This window comes from Micropterus salmoides, unplaced genomic scaffold, assembly GCF_014851395.1.
Source record: "Micropterus salmoides isolate LMB-PRFRI ecotype aquatic unplaced genomic scaffold, ASM1485139v1 Ms_hic_scaffold_18, whole genome shotgun sequence".
Classification (NCBI taxonomy): Eukaryota; Metazoa; Chordata; class Actinopteri; order Centrarchiformes; family Centrarchidae; genus Micropterus; species Micropterus salmoides.
Window position 1 is genome coordinate 20,313,814 of NW_024040928.1, and position 16,944 is coordinate 20,330,757.

The following is a 16,944-nucleotide window of genomic DNA, read 5'->3' on the forward strand; positions in this document are numbered from 1 at the left end:
AACGGGTCGCATCACTTCTGGTTATGTTGGTTATGGCGCTGTTTTACACGAGATGCTGTGAAGAATTACCAAAGATGAGCATAACCAATGTGAGACAGATATTTAGCCAATTTTGATCAAATTTAACCACATTTTCATAGGTTTTACACCTGTTACTCTAAAAATGATAAAGATGTTTTTGGAGCATACATAGGTCACAGGTCTAAGAGGAAAGCCGAGATCAACAGTTGCAATGGTACGACTTTGTTATTTGTGTCCAGGAGGATAAGTTGGTACAGCGTATCCATGTTGACCCGAAGGTAACAGCAGTCCTCAGAGAGAGTGGACCAGTTTTATTTGATGCAGAAGTACCTGTCTGTCTCCAAAAGATTTCGCTGATTGATGCAACTCTGTGATTGTTAAAGAGGAGATTTGTTCATAGGTACTGTATATTTTGCAGTGAGGCGGTGGTTAGCACTGTTGCCTCACAGCAAGAAGGTCGCAGGTTCAAACCCTGGTTGCCCCGGCCTTTCTGTGTGGAGTTTGCATGTTCTCCCCTTGTCTGCGTGGGTTCTCTCCGGGTGCTCCGGCTTCCTCCCACCGTCCAAAGACATGCGGACTAGGTTAATTGGTGACCCTAAATTGTCCTTAGGTGTGAGTCTAAGCGTGAGTGGTTGTCTGTCTATGTGTGGCCCTGCGATGGACTGGCTACCTGTCCAGGGTGTACCCCGCCTTTCGCCCGATGCCAGCTGGGATTGGCTCCAGCCCCCCGCGACACTGTACGCAGGATAAGTGGTTGACAATGAATAGATGGATGGATATTTTGCAGTGAATATAAAGAGAAAATTTTTTCTTCAGAAAGATTTGTGATTTGTCAATGACAAACAATTAAAGCATTTCATATACAACTTCATCTCAACATCTCATAGTGACTGTATACACTGCTCAAAAAAATAAAGGGAACACTGAAATAACAGGCAAAAATGTGGTTCCAAGAAAAGCAACTGCGGCTGCTGGACTCGGCCCCTGCAGCCGCCTTGCTCCTGCAAAGTTTTAATGTAATGTGACATGGTGACGTTTTGCAGCATCGGCGATAGTCGGACAACATTTCTAACCAACCCAGTAAAATCTTTCTTTAAAAAATATAAACTGAATGTTGAAACTGAGTGTTCATTCTTTAAAGCTGCACAGGAAAATGTTTCCAACTTATTTTGGAACTGTTGTCACACTGAGAAATTCTGGTCAGACATGTTGGAGTTCATTCAGACTCATCTCATTTCGGATATTTCTTTTTGTTTTAAGGATGTTTTCTTTGGTCTTTTTGATTTCAGGGAGGATAAAAAAAGGACTATATTTCATAACAAATCTGTTTTTCTTACTTGCCAAATACCATATCCACAAATGTAAATTTACTGGTTCCAAACCATTGTTCCTTGTCTTTATGAACTAGAAGCATAACATGGACTCCATAAAATATTCAGAAAACTGCAACGCTCAAAGGACTGTAGAACTATATTCAACACTTGTGACCTCATGGAAGTGTCTGATATTGGAACTCGAGAACTCAAGTAAGTGCTTTAACCTGGGCTTTTTAGTCAGAAAGCCTTAATGAATGTTAAATTATTTCTGTACCCCTGGAGAATGAAATATTGTATGTCTTTACATGTTGCAGATATATGCTGACATTTTCAATAAAGTCAATTTAAAAAAAAAACATTTCTAACCAGCCACTGCGACCATTATTTCATAATGAATCTTATGTTGTTTCTGGCAAAATTTCATATACACAAATGCAAATTTACAAACAAAAAAACTTTTCTTTTAGAACAATTCGTCTTCTCTTTAAACAAAAAGGCTCTTAAGGTATTTAATATCTGTCGCCTACTCACTTGAAGGTCTTTCTGTGATACTCTTTTTTTTTTTTCTGTTATTTTGTTTTATTGTTGCTAGCTATATGTACCTCTGTATCTCTTATGTGTTGAAGGCCTATGTATTCTTGTATGTTGTCTTGTTAATACTTTTAAAGAGAGAGAGAAAAAAGCATTTCTAACCAGCATGCCTTATTTTAAGTAATAGTCTGAGCTGCAGGCGACTGTAGGGGCGGGGTATAAAAACACCGTCGGACACACTGTACTTGCGTGAGTGTGTGGTATTAGGTAAAGTATGCTCTATGTATCCTTATCATTGGAAATGCCTACTGAAATATACAAAAAAATTTATAAAAATTCTATTAAATTTCATATGGAGGAATAAATTATTTAGAGAAATGTATCCTATGTAACACAAAAAGAAATGGAGGTCTGGAGGACTTAAGTTTTGAAACATTAAACAATACTTTCAAAATTAAATGGCTAACTAAGTTAATTAAAGAAAAAGATAATATTTGGAACACCTTCCCTAAAAATGTATTTAATTTAATGAGCGGAATTGAATTTGTATTAAAATGTGACTATAAAATTGGTTAACTACCTGTAAAGTTATCAAATTTTCATAAACAAGCTCTGCTGGCCAGCTGGAAGTTAATTTTACAAGCATCATTTTTCACCAACTACATTTGGAACAACAAGAATATTCAATATAACAATAAATCACTAATTATGAGACATAGGTTGCCAATGGTATTGAATTATGTAGGACCAATTAAAACACATACAAGAAGGCAATCAAGAATAAATATGTGTACTTTTGGACAGTTGATCTATTATTTTGAATCCACTCTACTATTTTATTTATTTTGCTACATCCTGCTTTTGTTTTTATTTATGTATTTTTCTCTTTTATACATATACCCCTAATTGTTTTGTGTTTATAATTTCAATAAACATCGGAATTTTTTATTTTTTAATTTAAGCAGGCTGTGTTTTTCCTCCTCTTCTTCTTTTTTATAGAATTGTATTGGCAATTACATTTCCATAAAGAAAAACAACTAATTGGTGCTTTACCGCCACCAACTGGTATGTGGATCTTGAACTTATTTCTTGAGTTCTTTCTAAGCATTTCTATTAAATCAAAGTTTATTCTTTCCATTAGGAGATTTTAGATCAGTTGCCTTCTTTTTTCCTCATATTTCTGACAGTGTATGACATATTCTATTGGCTCTTGTTGCCCACAGTAATCACAACCACCTGTGTTATGTTTACCTATAAAGTGCTGTTTAATCCAGTGTGTCCAAATAAATGTCCTTAAACCAGGTACTGGTAGCTTTGGTGTGCAGGTGCCAAGTCCTGTTGGAAAATGAAATCTGCATCTCCATAAAGTTGGTCAGCAGCAGGAAGCATGAAGTGCTCTAAAACTTCCTGGTAGACGGCTGCGTTGACCTTGGACCTCAGAAAACACAGTGGACCAACACCAGCACATGACATGGCACCCCAAACCATCACTGACTGTGGAAACTTTTCACTGGACTTCAAGCAACGTGGATTCTGTGCCTCTCCTCTCTTCCTCCAGACTCTGGGACCTTGATTTCCAAAGGAAATGCAAAATTTACTTTCATCAGAGAACATAACTTTGGACTACTCAGCAGCAGTCCAGTCCTTTTTGTCTTTAGCCCAGGCGAGACGCTTCTGACGCTGTGTCTTGTTCAAGAGTGGCTTGACACAAGGAATGCGACAGCTGAAACCCATGTCTTGCATACGTCTGTGCGTGGTGGTTCTTGAAGCACTGACTCCAGCTGCAGTCCACTCTTTGTGAATCTCCCCCACATTTTTGAATGGGTTTTGTTTCACAATCCTCTCCAGGGTGCGGTTATCCCTACTGCTTGTACACTTTTTTCTACCACATCTTTTCCTTCCCTTCGCCTCTCTATTAATGTGCTTGGACACAGAGCTCTGTGAACAGCCAGCCTCTTTAGCAATTACCTTTTGTGTCTTGCCCTCCTTGTGCAAGGTGTCAATGGTCGTCTTTTGGACAGCTGTCAAGTCAGCAGTCTTCCCCATGATTGTGTAGCCTACAGAACTAGACTGAGAGACCATTTAAAGGCCTTTGCAGGTGTTTTGAGTTAATTAGCTGATTAGAGTGCGGCACCAGGTGTCTTCAATATTGAACCTTTTCACAATATTTAAATTTTCTGAGATCCTGATTTGGGGGTTTTCATTAGTTGTCAGTTATAATCATCAATATTAAAAGGAATGAACATTTGAAATATATCAGTCTGTGTGGAATGAATGTATACATTATACAAGTTTCACTTTTTGAATGGAATTACTAAAATAAATCAACTTTTTGATGATATTCTACTTATATGACCAGCACCTGTAGTTGTATTTGATCTGGACCTGAGTTACCTTTAACTTTCTCCTCAATTGCCGAATCGGATGTTGGATAGGCGAGGCCATACTGTCGGGAGCAACGGAGAATATAATCGAGCAAACCCTTTTCTAGTTGCTGACGTTGTTAGCGAGCGAAGCCAGTGATTGGAGTTTAGAGGAAAGCGGCGTGGCTAAAGGAGGAAGTAGTTGTAGCTGCGTCAACGTGAACAGATCATACAGCATTTGTGGGAGATTTTGTAATAAGTCTTTATTATACTGTGTCTGCACGTGTAAGAAACATGGCCTGTTTCTTCAGAAGAAGTATTGCAGAAAAGGTAACGAGGCTGAAAGTCTTGAAGGATGATACTGTGAGCTAATGCTAAGTTAGCAGCATGCCTTGACCCTGGAGGAAGTGAAAATAATAGAAAGGCAGGACTGACTTGCACATAACAGTTTACCTATGCACTATAAACTTACATCACACTTGTGTGCATTTAAATGTTGTGGTGTTTTTTGGTTTGTAGCTGGGTAGGACGCTGCAGCAGTCTGAGGATGCCTTCATACCAGCCCTATCAGCAGTCCCAGTTTTTAAGAAACAGTTAAGTGTGACTGTGTCTAACATTAATTCTGTTTGAGTTGAACATTGCATCTCATGCTGGTCTGTTAAATTGTCCTGAACCTTGTACTCCTCAGTGCTGGTGCTGACTTCAAATTGTCAATCAGCGCATTACGAAGCAGTGAGATTTTACCATCCGGTGGTGACATTCAGCTGCAGACACAAGACTTGGCCACTCAGGTATGATTCATCTTGGAGGAAGCTAAAGGCTAAAACAGATCAGACATGTCGACGTGCTTTTCACCACGCTGTTGTAATCTCACAAATAGTTTAGTATTTTTATGACGCAACATATTGAGCACAATTTCTTTACTTTTGTTTTTTTGTGACAAGGCAAAGAAACAACAAATGAAGGTCTCATGTTTCATTACATTTGTTTGGGAGTCAGCTTTTATCCAAAGCAATTAACATTTTTCCGCATGCACATAGTTTTAGTTCTGGGACACTTCGGCATGTGGTCTCCAACCAGCTCTACCAGCTGAGCTACAGCCATCCTGGTAATCTTGATTCCTTGTAACTTAAACGTCAGTTTCCATAAAACCAAGTGTTTCAGTATCAGCGTATTAAGAGGATACTTACTTAATAGATTTGAATGTGTTTTTGTAACTTATAAAACAGACTTCTATAATGACCTTCCTTCTGGTGTTCTTCAGAAAATTGTTGTGGTAATAGCTGCTCAGTCAGAAAGCTGCAGCCACACTCGTAACAGGGACTTCAAAACGAGAGCATATCACTGCACAGCTGTCCTTAAATTACTTAATGGGCTTCCACAATGCACCAGAATCAAATTTAAAGTTGTCTTACTTGTCTGTAGAGCTCTGAATGCTCAAACACATGTCAGAGTTTGAATTGTGTATGAATGTGTATGTAATATAAACTCTTCTTTGCCGTTTCACCTGCAACCAAAATCACAAAGTTGACTGAATATTCAGTGCCAGCATACAGCATGTGAACACATCAAATGCCAACACCAAATCTGAAGGATAACATCTTTTGGTCCCTTTTTATGCTTCTGTCTTCCCCCTAGTTCCTATAAGGTCAGATTTTGTCTGGCCTTAGCCTAGAACAACAAATCTGTCTGATGTTTAGACTCCAATGCTACGTCATATTGGAATCTATCACTATCCATGTGTTGTTCTCTAATCTGTGGACCAGTGAGTTATTGTAAACATTCTTGTAACACTCAACCTTGTAAGATTCCCAGAGAACACCGATATCTGCTAGCCTAGACACTTGAGCTACTGTCTCTACCTTATCAGTCTAACTGTCGCCTCCCTAACAAGGATAGCTACTTGTGAGAAATAACTAGAGCTGGAAGGTCAGTGAGCACTTGTGGAGTCAGCTAATGACTCCAAGCTTGACCTGTCTTTCCTTTCCCTGTTACATCAATTAAGCCCCCTAAGAAATATCTCCAACAAAACCTGCTTTGTATTTTCCAGTTGAAACAGGACAGTGTGGTGGAAGACATATCTGCGGGATGTGGTGTGATCAACTTTAAAGTTAATCGCAAACTTCTTGTCCAGGTTTGTCAGTTGGCTTACCTACTGTGGTGAAAACAACTCTTCTTGACTGCATCTCCTGCGATTATAATCTGCTACATCTGTTTTAGAAAATGTTGGAGCCATTTGGAAAGGAGGAGGATGAGAAATTTGGCTTAAAAAGTGAACTTTTCAATAATCTCAAGAGAGGAACAACATTAGTGGAGTTTAGGTATGTTTGACAAGTTTTTGCATATCTTTTTCTAACACTACAGGTTATGTCTTCCCCTTATAGACTGTGAATGAATGTATTTTCATGTTGCAGCTCTCCAAATATTGCCAAAAAATTCCATGCTGGACACTTGAGATCTACAATTATTGGTGAGTTTTGGATTTTGTGTTAATTTATTCAGTACCTGAAGCTAAAACAGTTATATTGATGAATATGCATGTGAGACACTGTGAAATAGATCCTGATCATGAAACAGATCATGATAAGTGGCACAAAGAAAAATGAAGGGAACCTTATCGAAAATGCTTATGTAAATTTTAACATTAGACGATAAATATCAAAAATCCTTTATCGGTTTACTGTAAACTTACGTTTTGAATTTATTAAGTCAGTCAACTGGACTAAAAAAAAAAATCATCTCCCTCTCCAGGTAACTTCATCGCTAACCTAAAGCAGTCCCTTGGAAACAATGTTATTCGAATGAACTACCTCGGAGACTGGGGTATGCAGTTTGGTGAGTAAATTACACTCAGCAGGTGTCCTCTGCACTCAAAGTCCCAATTCTAGTGACAAAACAAGTTTTCCCTCTTGGATTTCAGGTTTGCTAGGAGCTGCGTTTGGCCAATTCGGATGTCAGGAGAAACTGAAACAGAATCCCTTACAGCATTTGTTTGATGTGAGTTTGGATAAAGACAGACAGACACACACTAATCCTAATCACAGAGAGCCGCAGTGGCTATAATTTATTCAAGGAACTATTCGGCAAGTGGAATGAGTGTGTGTTTCAAAAAATGGTGTTAGTTGTTTGCTTAAAAAATTTGGCTGACGTGTCAGGTGAACTGCCACCCCACCACCATCAACCCACTCCTGTTTTCGTGTCACATGGTATAAATAGTGTTTAAAAAAAGGGCGTTTCTTTAACATTACCATGCCGGTTTGTTAGTATTTGGCATTCTTGTCTTGCAGGTTTATGTTAAAGTGAACAAGGAAGCAGAGCACAATGAGGATATGAAACAGGCTGCCAGAGACTTCTTTAGACAACTGGAGCAGCATGAGAGCGAGGCTGTGTCGTTATGGCAACAGTTCAGAGAGATTACAGTGGACGAGTATCAGCGCGTTTACAAGGTGCAACCAGCCAGACTGAATTACAACATGACTCCTAAACTCTGAAATATCAGTAGGAGAAATATACTCAACTGTTATAATGAATGATTCATTTAAAATCTTTTCAGCGGTTAGGGGTCCGCTTTGATATTTACTCCGGGGAGTCCTTCCACCACAGTCAAGCCCAGGAGGTGGTGCAGCAGCTGCAGAGCCGAGGCCTGTTGAAAACCTCTGAGTATGTAATGGATTTTAACCAAGAACACTTTAACTAGTAGGCCAGCTATGTGCTCCCAGTCGGTTTATTTGGGTTTCCACTAAAGTGCCACTATTTGTACTTACTTTACTATAATTGGACTATAACTTAATGAGTAATGTTAATGTTTTGTTGGCTGTCACTGATTTTGTATGTGCGTGTTTTGATGTATCTGGTGTTGAAAGTATTGGCAGACCATGTATGTATTATTATTATTACGATTTTCTTGTCCCTGATCCTTTCTGACTAATGAATTCGCTTTCGTTTGTTACACACCACATTATATATTTATATCAGCTGATTTTAGCATATGTCAGATAAATCCTTATCCTTAGCGTATGTGTTGCAGCCTTTTTATATACAGTCTATGGCTGCAGCACAGAAATACCAAAGATATGTTTCAGGTAGTTTAGAAACCGTGTCCCCTCTACAGTTTGCGCACCAGGGAGCAGTGACAAATAAATTTTTTCAAATGGAAAATTTCAGTTGCTGGTCAGTTATAGAGAATTTGGAAAAGTATGTGAAGAAGTGTGAGTTTTCCAGTGTTTGCCTACTTATATTATCCATACTTAAATTGTAAAATAATTTTACAGGTGTAAAAATAACTGAATGAATGCCCTTTTTTTGCAGTTGAGATCGATGCATTATAAAATAAATGGCAGCCGCTCCTGAGCTCACATGGATCTCATGGTTACTGCTGTATTTACAGGAGAGGAACAGGTGTAGTGGATCTTTCCCCTGCTGGAGACATGAGCAGTGTCTGTACGGTGCTCCGCAGTGACGGCACAACGCTCTACATCACCAGGTCAGGAGCTGTGGAAGTGGTCAATTAAAATACTAAAACAATTAAAATGTTTAACTTTACAACCGTGCTGTCTTGCCCTGGAGAAAATACTGAAGCGACCCACTGGTTCATAGTTTATATGATGTCATAGAAGTTTGTTTAAAAAGCCCATTCTGAAAGAACACTAAACATATACAATAAAAATGTATTTATCAAATGATAACTGTTATACATAAATCATGACTTTTGAAAGTGGAAGTCACGATAATAGATTAATTTTCATTTCCTGCTTTTCAGAGATCTTGCTGCAGCCATCGATCGAACAGAAAAGTACCATTTTGATGAGATGATTTACGTGGTAAGGAAACTGGTGCACTCAAACTCCTCTACATCTATTTTAAAAAAATGTTACATTGCTGTCCTTTTAAGACATGTTGAAATAAGACATGACTTATTTACTCTACAACACGAGCTACAGTAGTGAAAGACATGGAATTAGCATTGCAGTCATAAGTGAGTACATAATGGTGCTTCACTTATCTTCAACATTATACACTGCTCAAAAAAATAAAGGGAACAGTTAAACAACACAATGTAACTCCAAGTCAATCACTATCCTGTGAAATCAAACTGTCCACTTAGGAAGCAACACTGATTGTCAATCAATTTCACATGCTGTTGTGCAAATGGAATAGACAACAGGTGGAAATTATAGGCAATTAGCAAGACACCCCCAATAAAGGAGTGGTTCTGCAGGTGGTGACCACAGACCACTTCTCAGTTCCTATGCTTCCTGGCTGATGTTTTGGTCACTTTTGAATGCTGGCGGTGCTTTCACTCTAGTGGTAGCATGAGACGGAGTCTACCAACCCACACAAGTGGCTCAGGTAGTCAGGATGACACATCAATGCGAGCTGTGGCAAGAAGGTTTGCTGTGTCGGTCAGCGTAGCGTCCAGAGCATGGAGGCGCTACCAGGAGACAGGCCAGTACATCAGGAGACGTGGAGGAGGCCGTAGGAGGGCAACAACCCAGCAGCAGGACCGCTACCTCCGCCTTTGTGCAAGGAGGAGCAGGAGGAGCACTGCCAGAGCCCTGCAAAATGACCTCCAGCAGGCCACAAATGTGTCTGCTCAAACGGTCAGAAACAGACTCCATGAGGGTGGTAATGGGGCCCAACGTCCACAGGTGGGGGTTGTGCTTACAGCCCAACACCGTGCAGGACGTTTGGCATTTGCCAGAGAACACCAAGATTGGCAAATTCACCACTGGCGCTCTGTGCTCTTCACAGATGAAAGTAGGTTCACACTGAGCACATGTGACAGAGTCTGGAGACGCCGTGGAGAACGTTCTGCTGCCTGCAACATCCTCCAGCATGACCCGTTTGGTGGTGGGTCAGTAATGGTGTGGGGTGGCATTTCTTTGGGGGGCCGCACAGCCCTCCATGTGCTCGCCAGAGGTAGCCTGAGTGCCATTAGGTACCGAGATGAGATCCTCAGACCCCTTGTGAGACCATATGCTGGTGCGGTTGGCCCTGGGTTCCTCCTAATGCAACACAATGCTATACCTCATGTGGCTGGAGTGTGTCAACAGTTCCTGCAAGAGGAAGGCACTGATGCTATGGACTGGCCAGCCCGTCCCCCAGACGTGAATCCAATTGAGCACATCTGGGACATCATGTCTCGCTCCATCCACCAACGCCACGTTGCACCACAGACTGTCCAGGAGTTGGCGGATGCTTTAGTCCAGGTCTGGGAGGAGATCCCTCAGGAGACCATCCGCCACCTCATCAGGAGCATGCCCAGGCGTTGTAGGGAGGTCATACAGGCACGCGGCGGCCACACACACACTACTGAGCCTCATTTTGACTTGTTTTAAAGACATTACATCAAAGTTGGATAGGCCTGTAGTGTGGTTTTCCACTTTGATTTTGAGTGTGACTCCAAATCCAGACCTCCATGGGTTGATAGATTTGATTTCAATTGAGGATTTTTGTGTGATTTTGTTGTCAGCACATTCAACTATGTAAAGAAAGGAGTATTTAATGAGATTATTTCACTCATTCAGATCTAGGATGTGTTATTTTAGTGTTCCCTTTATTTTTTTGAGCAGTGTTGGGTTTTTTTTTTGCACTCATTTATAGAGCTGAAACAATTAGTCGGAGTCTATCGGCAGAAAATGAATCTTCAACTATTTTGATAGTTAATTTATCAATTAAGCTTTTTTTTTTTTTCAAGCAGAATCGCAAACATTCCTGTGTTTGAGGCTCTAAATTTTGAGGATTTGCTGCTTTTCTTTGACTGATGTGACAGTGGACTGAATATCTTTGGAACAACAACACACATGTAGATGTGACCTTTTTTTTTTCTGGTCATTATAGATTAGAAACAACTGATGGATTAATTGAGAAAATTGGTAAATCAATAGATGATGAAAATAACTGTCATTTATGTGAATGGTGATAAATGCTTCAATGCCCAAATAAGTCAGGTGATTAGTCTGGCACTTTTTCCATTTTTATTACCTCTGGAGTACTGCCTTATTCCCTCCTCGAATCTGTTTAGTACAGTTAAAGGGCAGAAGATGGGAACCTCTTTCCTACATAATCTCTTTGCAGCTCATGCTGACTCAGCCTTTCTACATGATTAGCTTTTCATGTAACCGGTCATTATATCTGCTTTGTTGATAGCATAAAAAAATTGTGAACAACATGATGATGATGTCAAATGCAAAATGAATGTGTGTATTTGTTTTACCGAGAGTCTGAAAATCACTGATTTGAATGTCTATGGTAATGTGAGTCTTGCCCCTTTTGGAGAGGGAGTTCATATGTTTGTCCCACTTTGCGTATTCAACGCTTGATTCAGATTGTTCTCTTGAATCCCTAGCTTGTTTTCTTGTACACTCTATCCATGCTTTGTTACTGCCTATTTATCAGTTTGCTGCATTTGTTTTTCTCTTTAAGACAGATAAAAGCCAAGCAAATCACTTCCACCAGTTGTTCCAGATCCTGCTTGCTATGGGACATTCATGGGCCGACAGGTAGCAGGAAAAAATACCTAAACACACACACGACATAGACCCGTTTAAGGGGTGCTGTTAACTGATGTTAGTTGTGTAGTGGTTAGTGGTAGTTGTGTTAATAAGAGATCAAAGAGTAGTATTACAAAATGTCTTTGAACTTTTCTTGTCTTGGAACTTTTCACTCTGATGGAAATACACATTGTTTTTAAGATGGAATTAAAATCAAATTGTAATTTTCACTGTCTTTAAAATTGTAACCAAGTTTAAAAACATTGTAAGTGAATCCAGTTGGATTTAGCAATACTTTACGAAATCGGCACTCCGCCCTCCCCAGACAGCTTTTTTAATTAGAAACATTGGCCTTTGAAGTGTTGCAGGAAGTGATGAAATTTAACCATGAACATTTACTCATTTAAGAAAAAACATAATTTTGAGGTATTTTATGTACATTTATGCTACTTTTATACCTTTTTATATTCACTGGTTACTGTGAAGCTAAACATTTTCTTTCAAAATATATAATAAATTGATATATGTATATCAATACACAACAGTCTTTAAAGGGATGAACCTCCACCAATTTCAACATTAAATTGCTTAAACATTGATGCATCAGTAAACAATAAAAGGACCATTCTGCATAATTTCTTTTACTTTTAAGACTTTAAGTACATTTTTGCTGATAATACTGCATTTTTACTTAAGCAACATTTTGAAGAATTTTACTTTGTAACATTTTTATGGTGCACATAGCTTTTGCTGAAGTAAAGGATATTAATAACACCACTGGTTGCAGGTGTCAGCATGTGCCTTTTGGCCTGGTACGGGGCATGAAGACCCGGAGCGGCGATGTGGTGTTTCTGGAGGATGTGCTGGAGGAAGCTCGGGCCAGGATGCTACACAACATGAGCCAATCAAAAAGTAAAGCCTGTCATACATTAGGCAGTTGTTTGGCAATGCAGAGCACACATGACTCTTTTCCAAAAGTACATTTGCGTGCAATACTTCCTTGCTCAAACCACTGGCGCATGCAGTGTGGACACATTGTGGTATTGAAATGCAAATTAATTTGTTTTACACACATTTGTAAGATCATCTTCTAGGAATGAGACCCTCCCTGTGAGCACTGGCAGTCTACACATCTCTACACTTCATTTTACAGAGTTTCCCTCAGACACACTCTTATTTGGTGTGAATTCTGCTGTTTTCTGATTGCGTCACACAACAGGATGATGGCACTGTTCTTCCAATTTCTTCCAGTAGTGTTGGGACATTTGATCTGTGCCCCAAGTACACACTACAAACTCATTCTATGTGCATTCACACTGGAAAAGTAACAATTATTCATTTTGTATACTAAAAAAAAAAACATTTTTTAAGTGTGCTGGTGACAGATGCCATTCACCCACAATGCAGTGCACAAAAAAATGGAGGAACTGCTCACAGCTGGAAGAAATTAAAACTAATCATGGATTGTGGTAACAAAACTCATAAAAATAAAAGAACACATACACAGTTGGATTGAGGCCTCACAGGCGGCGGTGCAAGTCTTCATTTCTATATTCTTCATATATGTTCTCCTCCAACTGCAAATTCAGTATATCACACTATAAGGATTAGTAGTAGATTAGATTAGTATATAGTACTCTTTCATACAAAGACCTACAGCTCAACACGGATGCTTCCAGATGTCTCAACCACCGTGTAATTTAGGATAACTAGTTTTTCCATTATATCAGAATCATTTTAGTGATGGCACATTAGAAATTCATTCAGCTGGGATATTGAACTACCGTGATTGTCCTAGTAAGAGAAGCAAACCAACATTACCCATCTCAGTCTCTTTAAATGGCAAATGTGCATGATGGTACTAAGAAAAACTGCCCAATGTGGGAATAATGAACCTGTATTTGGCTCTTTCCACAGCAACAAAGGAAATGGAAGATCCGGAGGACACAGCAGAGAAAGTTGGAATCGGTGCACTAATAGTCCAGGTAATTCGGTTTTAAACCTCACCACCTAGGCTCCACTATTCAGTCAAATATTAGACTACTACCCGTTTCATTTCTTAGTTTGTTTGCATTCATTGGCATTATTTCAGGATTTCAAAGGTCCACTGCAGTCCGACTACACGTTTGACTGGGACAGGATGCTGCAGGCTCAGGGAGACACAGGAGTCTTCCTCCAGTACTCGCATGCTCGACTCTGCAGGTCTGTACTCACCAGCAGCTGAAAATACAGAAACTCTATTTTAGGAATTCTAGTACAGTGGAAAACGGTTACAGTGATCAACCTCTCTTATATGGATCAAAAACTTGGGAAAGATTCATTCCTATGCAGATGCTGTTTAAATAAAGTAGTCGGCTTACAGTGTTCATTTTATTCAAACATTAAAAACATATGGGGGGAAAAAAAATCTGAATATTTTATGCATTTGTTTTCAAACTGTTACCAGTTCTACAGTGATAGCCTACAGTTTATTTGCAGACCTGTTTTTTAAATTTAGATTCAGAAATGCACTGAAACCACCAGCAAGCTGCGGCTTAGTTGCCTATTTGCACTATTTACTGTATTTGTAAACGGCTCAATTTTTCACAGTTCAGAGATTTAATTTGTACAGTAATTTGAAACATGTTTGAAACAGCTGCACTGTATTTTGAAACTGTCAAATAGCAAAGCTGTACGTTTAATTACTTTATATCAAGTTAATAAATATACAATGTCAATTAGATGGTAATCTGCATAAGAAATAAATAAAAAGAAAAAATAATTCAGTTATAGTAATCATCGGCTTATAGTGATCTATTTAATCAATAATTCATTTTATGCTGCTGGATTTAATTGATAACATAAAACGAATCGTATGTTTTGAGTGTGAAATCTGCAAAGTAACAATGAACTGCAGCTCAAGATGACTGTAGTGTAGGCGTAAAAAGTAAATTTGCCTCTGAAATGTAGAGAAATATAAGTGGCATAAAATAGAAATACTCAAGTAAAAGTACCTCCTTATTAACACTGCTCAACACTTGCACCACCAAGAACCAAAATTCTGCCTGTTTTTCTTTTTTAAACACAAAACTAGCCAATTTCTGTTCTCCTCTAATGAATTGTTTGCTTGCAATATAAAATACAAAAGTTAATTTACTACAGTCATTCTTGGAATTTAGTCTTAAAAACGCACAAAACAAGATATTTATCTATCGATATTTAGCAATATCCATATGGTTTTGGATACAAACACCCTACAAACATTCCCAGAAAAACGAGATACAAGATACTGATTTATACAGTTGCCCATTTATTGCTGTGTTCTTACTACAGTTTAATCCGGAGGAATGAAGGTTTAGAGGCAGGCATCTTTGATTCATCCCTTCTACTTGAGGAGACGAGCATCACCATCCTGCAGCACCTCCTTCGGTAAGCAAACTACTTCTCATCACTTAATTCCTCTGCACGTCGTCAAATATGAGATAATGAAAGAAGCAGTCAATGTTGTGTCAATATTTGCTTAACTCGTTTGTTTATAGTTATGATGAGGTGTTGTACCGGTCGGCCCAGGATCTGCAACCCAAGCACCTTGTCAACTTTTTATTGAAGCTGTGGTAAGGAATAGGATGTTAGCCCTCAGGGGTTTGGTCATGGTGCTGAAAACTTTTGCTGCTCCATGTGTACCTGGTTCATTACAGCCAGTGTAACAAGAAAAAGGTGGTGTGGAAATTAAACTTTGTACTCGTTTTCTTACACTCCAATCTCTTCTAGCCACCTGATCGCCTCAGCACACAGAGAGCTGCCGGTGAAAGGAAGTTCCGAGGATGTCGCACAGGTAGAGAGAAAATCACTTCTGCACATAGCCATGGTTTTTGCTTTAAAGGCCCCATCAGACGATCAGAAAATCATTTTCACCCTAAGGACATTGGGCACAAATTACTTTAAATAAACCTCAAAATCACCAATGTGGTTATCAGCCTCAGCAGTGAAACTTTTTTTTGCCACACATTATGACATGCATAGATTATTTTGTGGTACAAATGGAGATTTCCAGTATACTATGTTTCTGCAAAAGGTTGCAAATTGTGATTATGTTCGTAACAATTAAACTCTAGTTCTGCATTGGTGGTGGTAAAGCTAAACATTAACTGCTGTACAAGTACAGAAGAGTCATCAAGCAAGGAAATTGACTCACACTGCAATAAATATCTAATGTCTGCTAACATTAGCCACCATAAGCTATTGGTCACACCAGATCAAGACGGGTGTTGCCAAAACCCCTTTAGTGAATATAAATGATGTGTTTCATTGCTTATGAATTCTACTTTTGATTTGTAAGAAAAGGATTCTCTTTTTTTCAAAGGTTAGAGAGTCTTGCTTTAAACATACAGTAATACACATTATCTGTGTACCAAGAATAAAAAAAACATACTTTACGTACAGACTTCTACAAGAAAATAATCTGATCAGATGATGCAGGTGCTTGTTGTTCATCCCAACGTCTGCTTCATTGCACAGAAAATCAGCCACATAATGCAGAGAAAAACGCCTGAACCCTGATGTTAATGAACTGGTTCCAACAAATGAAAATGCTCTTAATATCTCAAATTAAAGACGTGTACATGTAAGTGTTAATCGCATATTGCTGAATGTCAACAGGCAAGGTTAAGACTGTTCAGCGGAGCCTGCTCGGTCCTGGCCAACGGGATGAGGATCCTGGGCATCACACCGGTTGATAAAATGTGAAACTCAAAGGTTGTTGTTACTTAAGGTTAATTCAGAGCTGTATGTATCCTACCGCTATAGTTAATTTGTACTGTAAATTAAATGCATTATATTTTTAAATAAAAATATATAATAGTATTAACAACTGAACTCCGTTTCACCCACAGAAGAATGAGCTTTTCCTGTTATTGTCTCTGTTGTTTTACACTCGCACAGCTTGTGATCTGGGAAAAGTTGCTTGTCAGTTTCACTTTTGACCATTTTGAAATGTGTTAAATCAGTTGAGTGAAATAACTTTTATACTCACAGCTGACTCACTGATGTCGTCAATAGGAAACTTAATGTAAGACTGGTACAACAGGTTCAGCTGAGTTTTACCAGTTTACTGTAAAATGTTGAATGGAATCTAGCAGGCACATTAATAAAAACACTTGTCAGTATAACATAACACAGTTCAAGACCAACTGCAGCCTCCAAAATTACCATGAAGTCGAATGAACACCTCTGAAACAGTTT

At 38.9% G+C, this 16,944-nt stretch overlaps 1 protein-coding gene across 1 annotated transcript; it reads left to right on the forward strand.

Annotated features, from left to right (window-relative positions):
* The first annotated feature begins 4,402 nt into the window (after positions 1–4,402).
* Positions 4,403–16,592, forward strand: rars2 (arginyl-tRNA synthetase 2, mitochondrial). Its single transcript, XM_038726684.1, has 20 exons — positions 4,403–4,561; positions 4,751–4,824; positions 4,920–5,022; positions 6,282–6,365; positions 6,452–6,552; positions 6,646–6,701; positions 6,983–7,066; positions 7,152–7,228; positions 7,519–7,677; positions 7,785–7,891; positions 8,619–8,714; positions 8,991–9,051; positions 11,657–11,733; positions 12,512–12,636; positions 13,642–13,709; positions 13,817–13,926; positions 15,037–15,132; positions 15,243–15,317; positions 15,475–15,538; positions 16,363–16,592. The coding sequence occupies exons 1-20, from the start codon at positions 4,526–4,528 to the stop codon at positions 16,447–16,449; spliced, it is 1,740 nt and encodes a 579-aa protein (XP_038582612.1). The 5' UTR covers positions 4,403–4,525; the 3' UTR covers positions 16,450–16,592.
* The last annotated feature ends 352 nt before the right edge of the window (positions 16,593–16,944 follow it).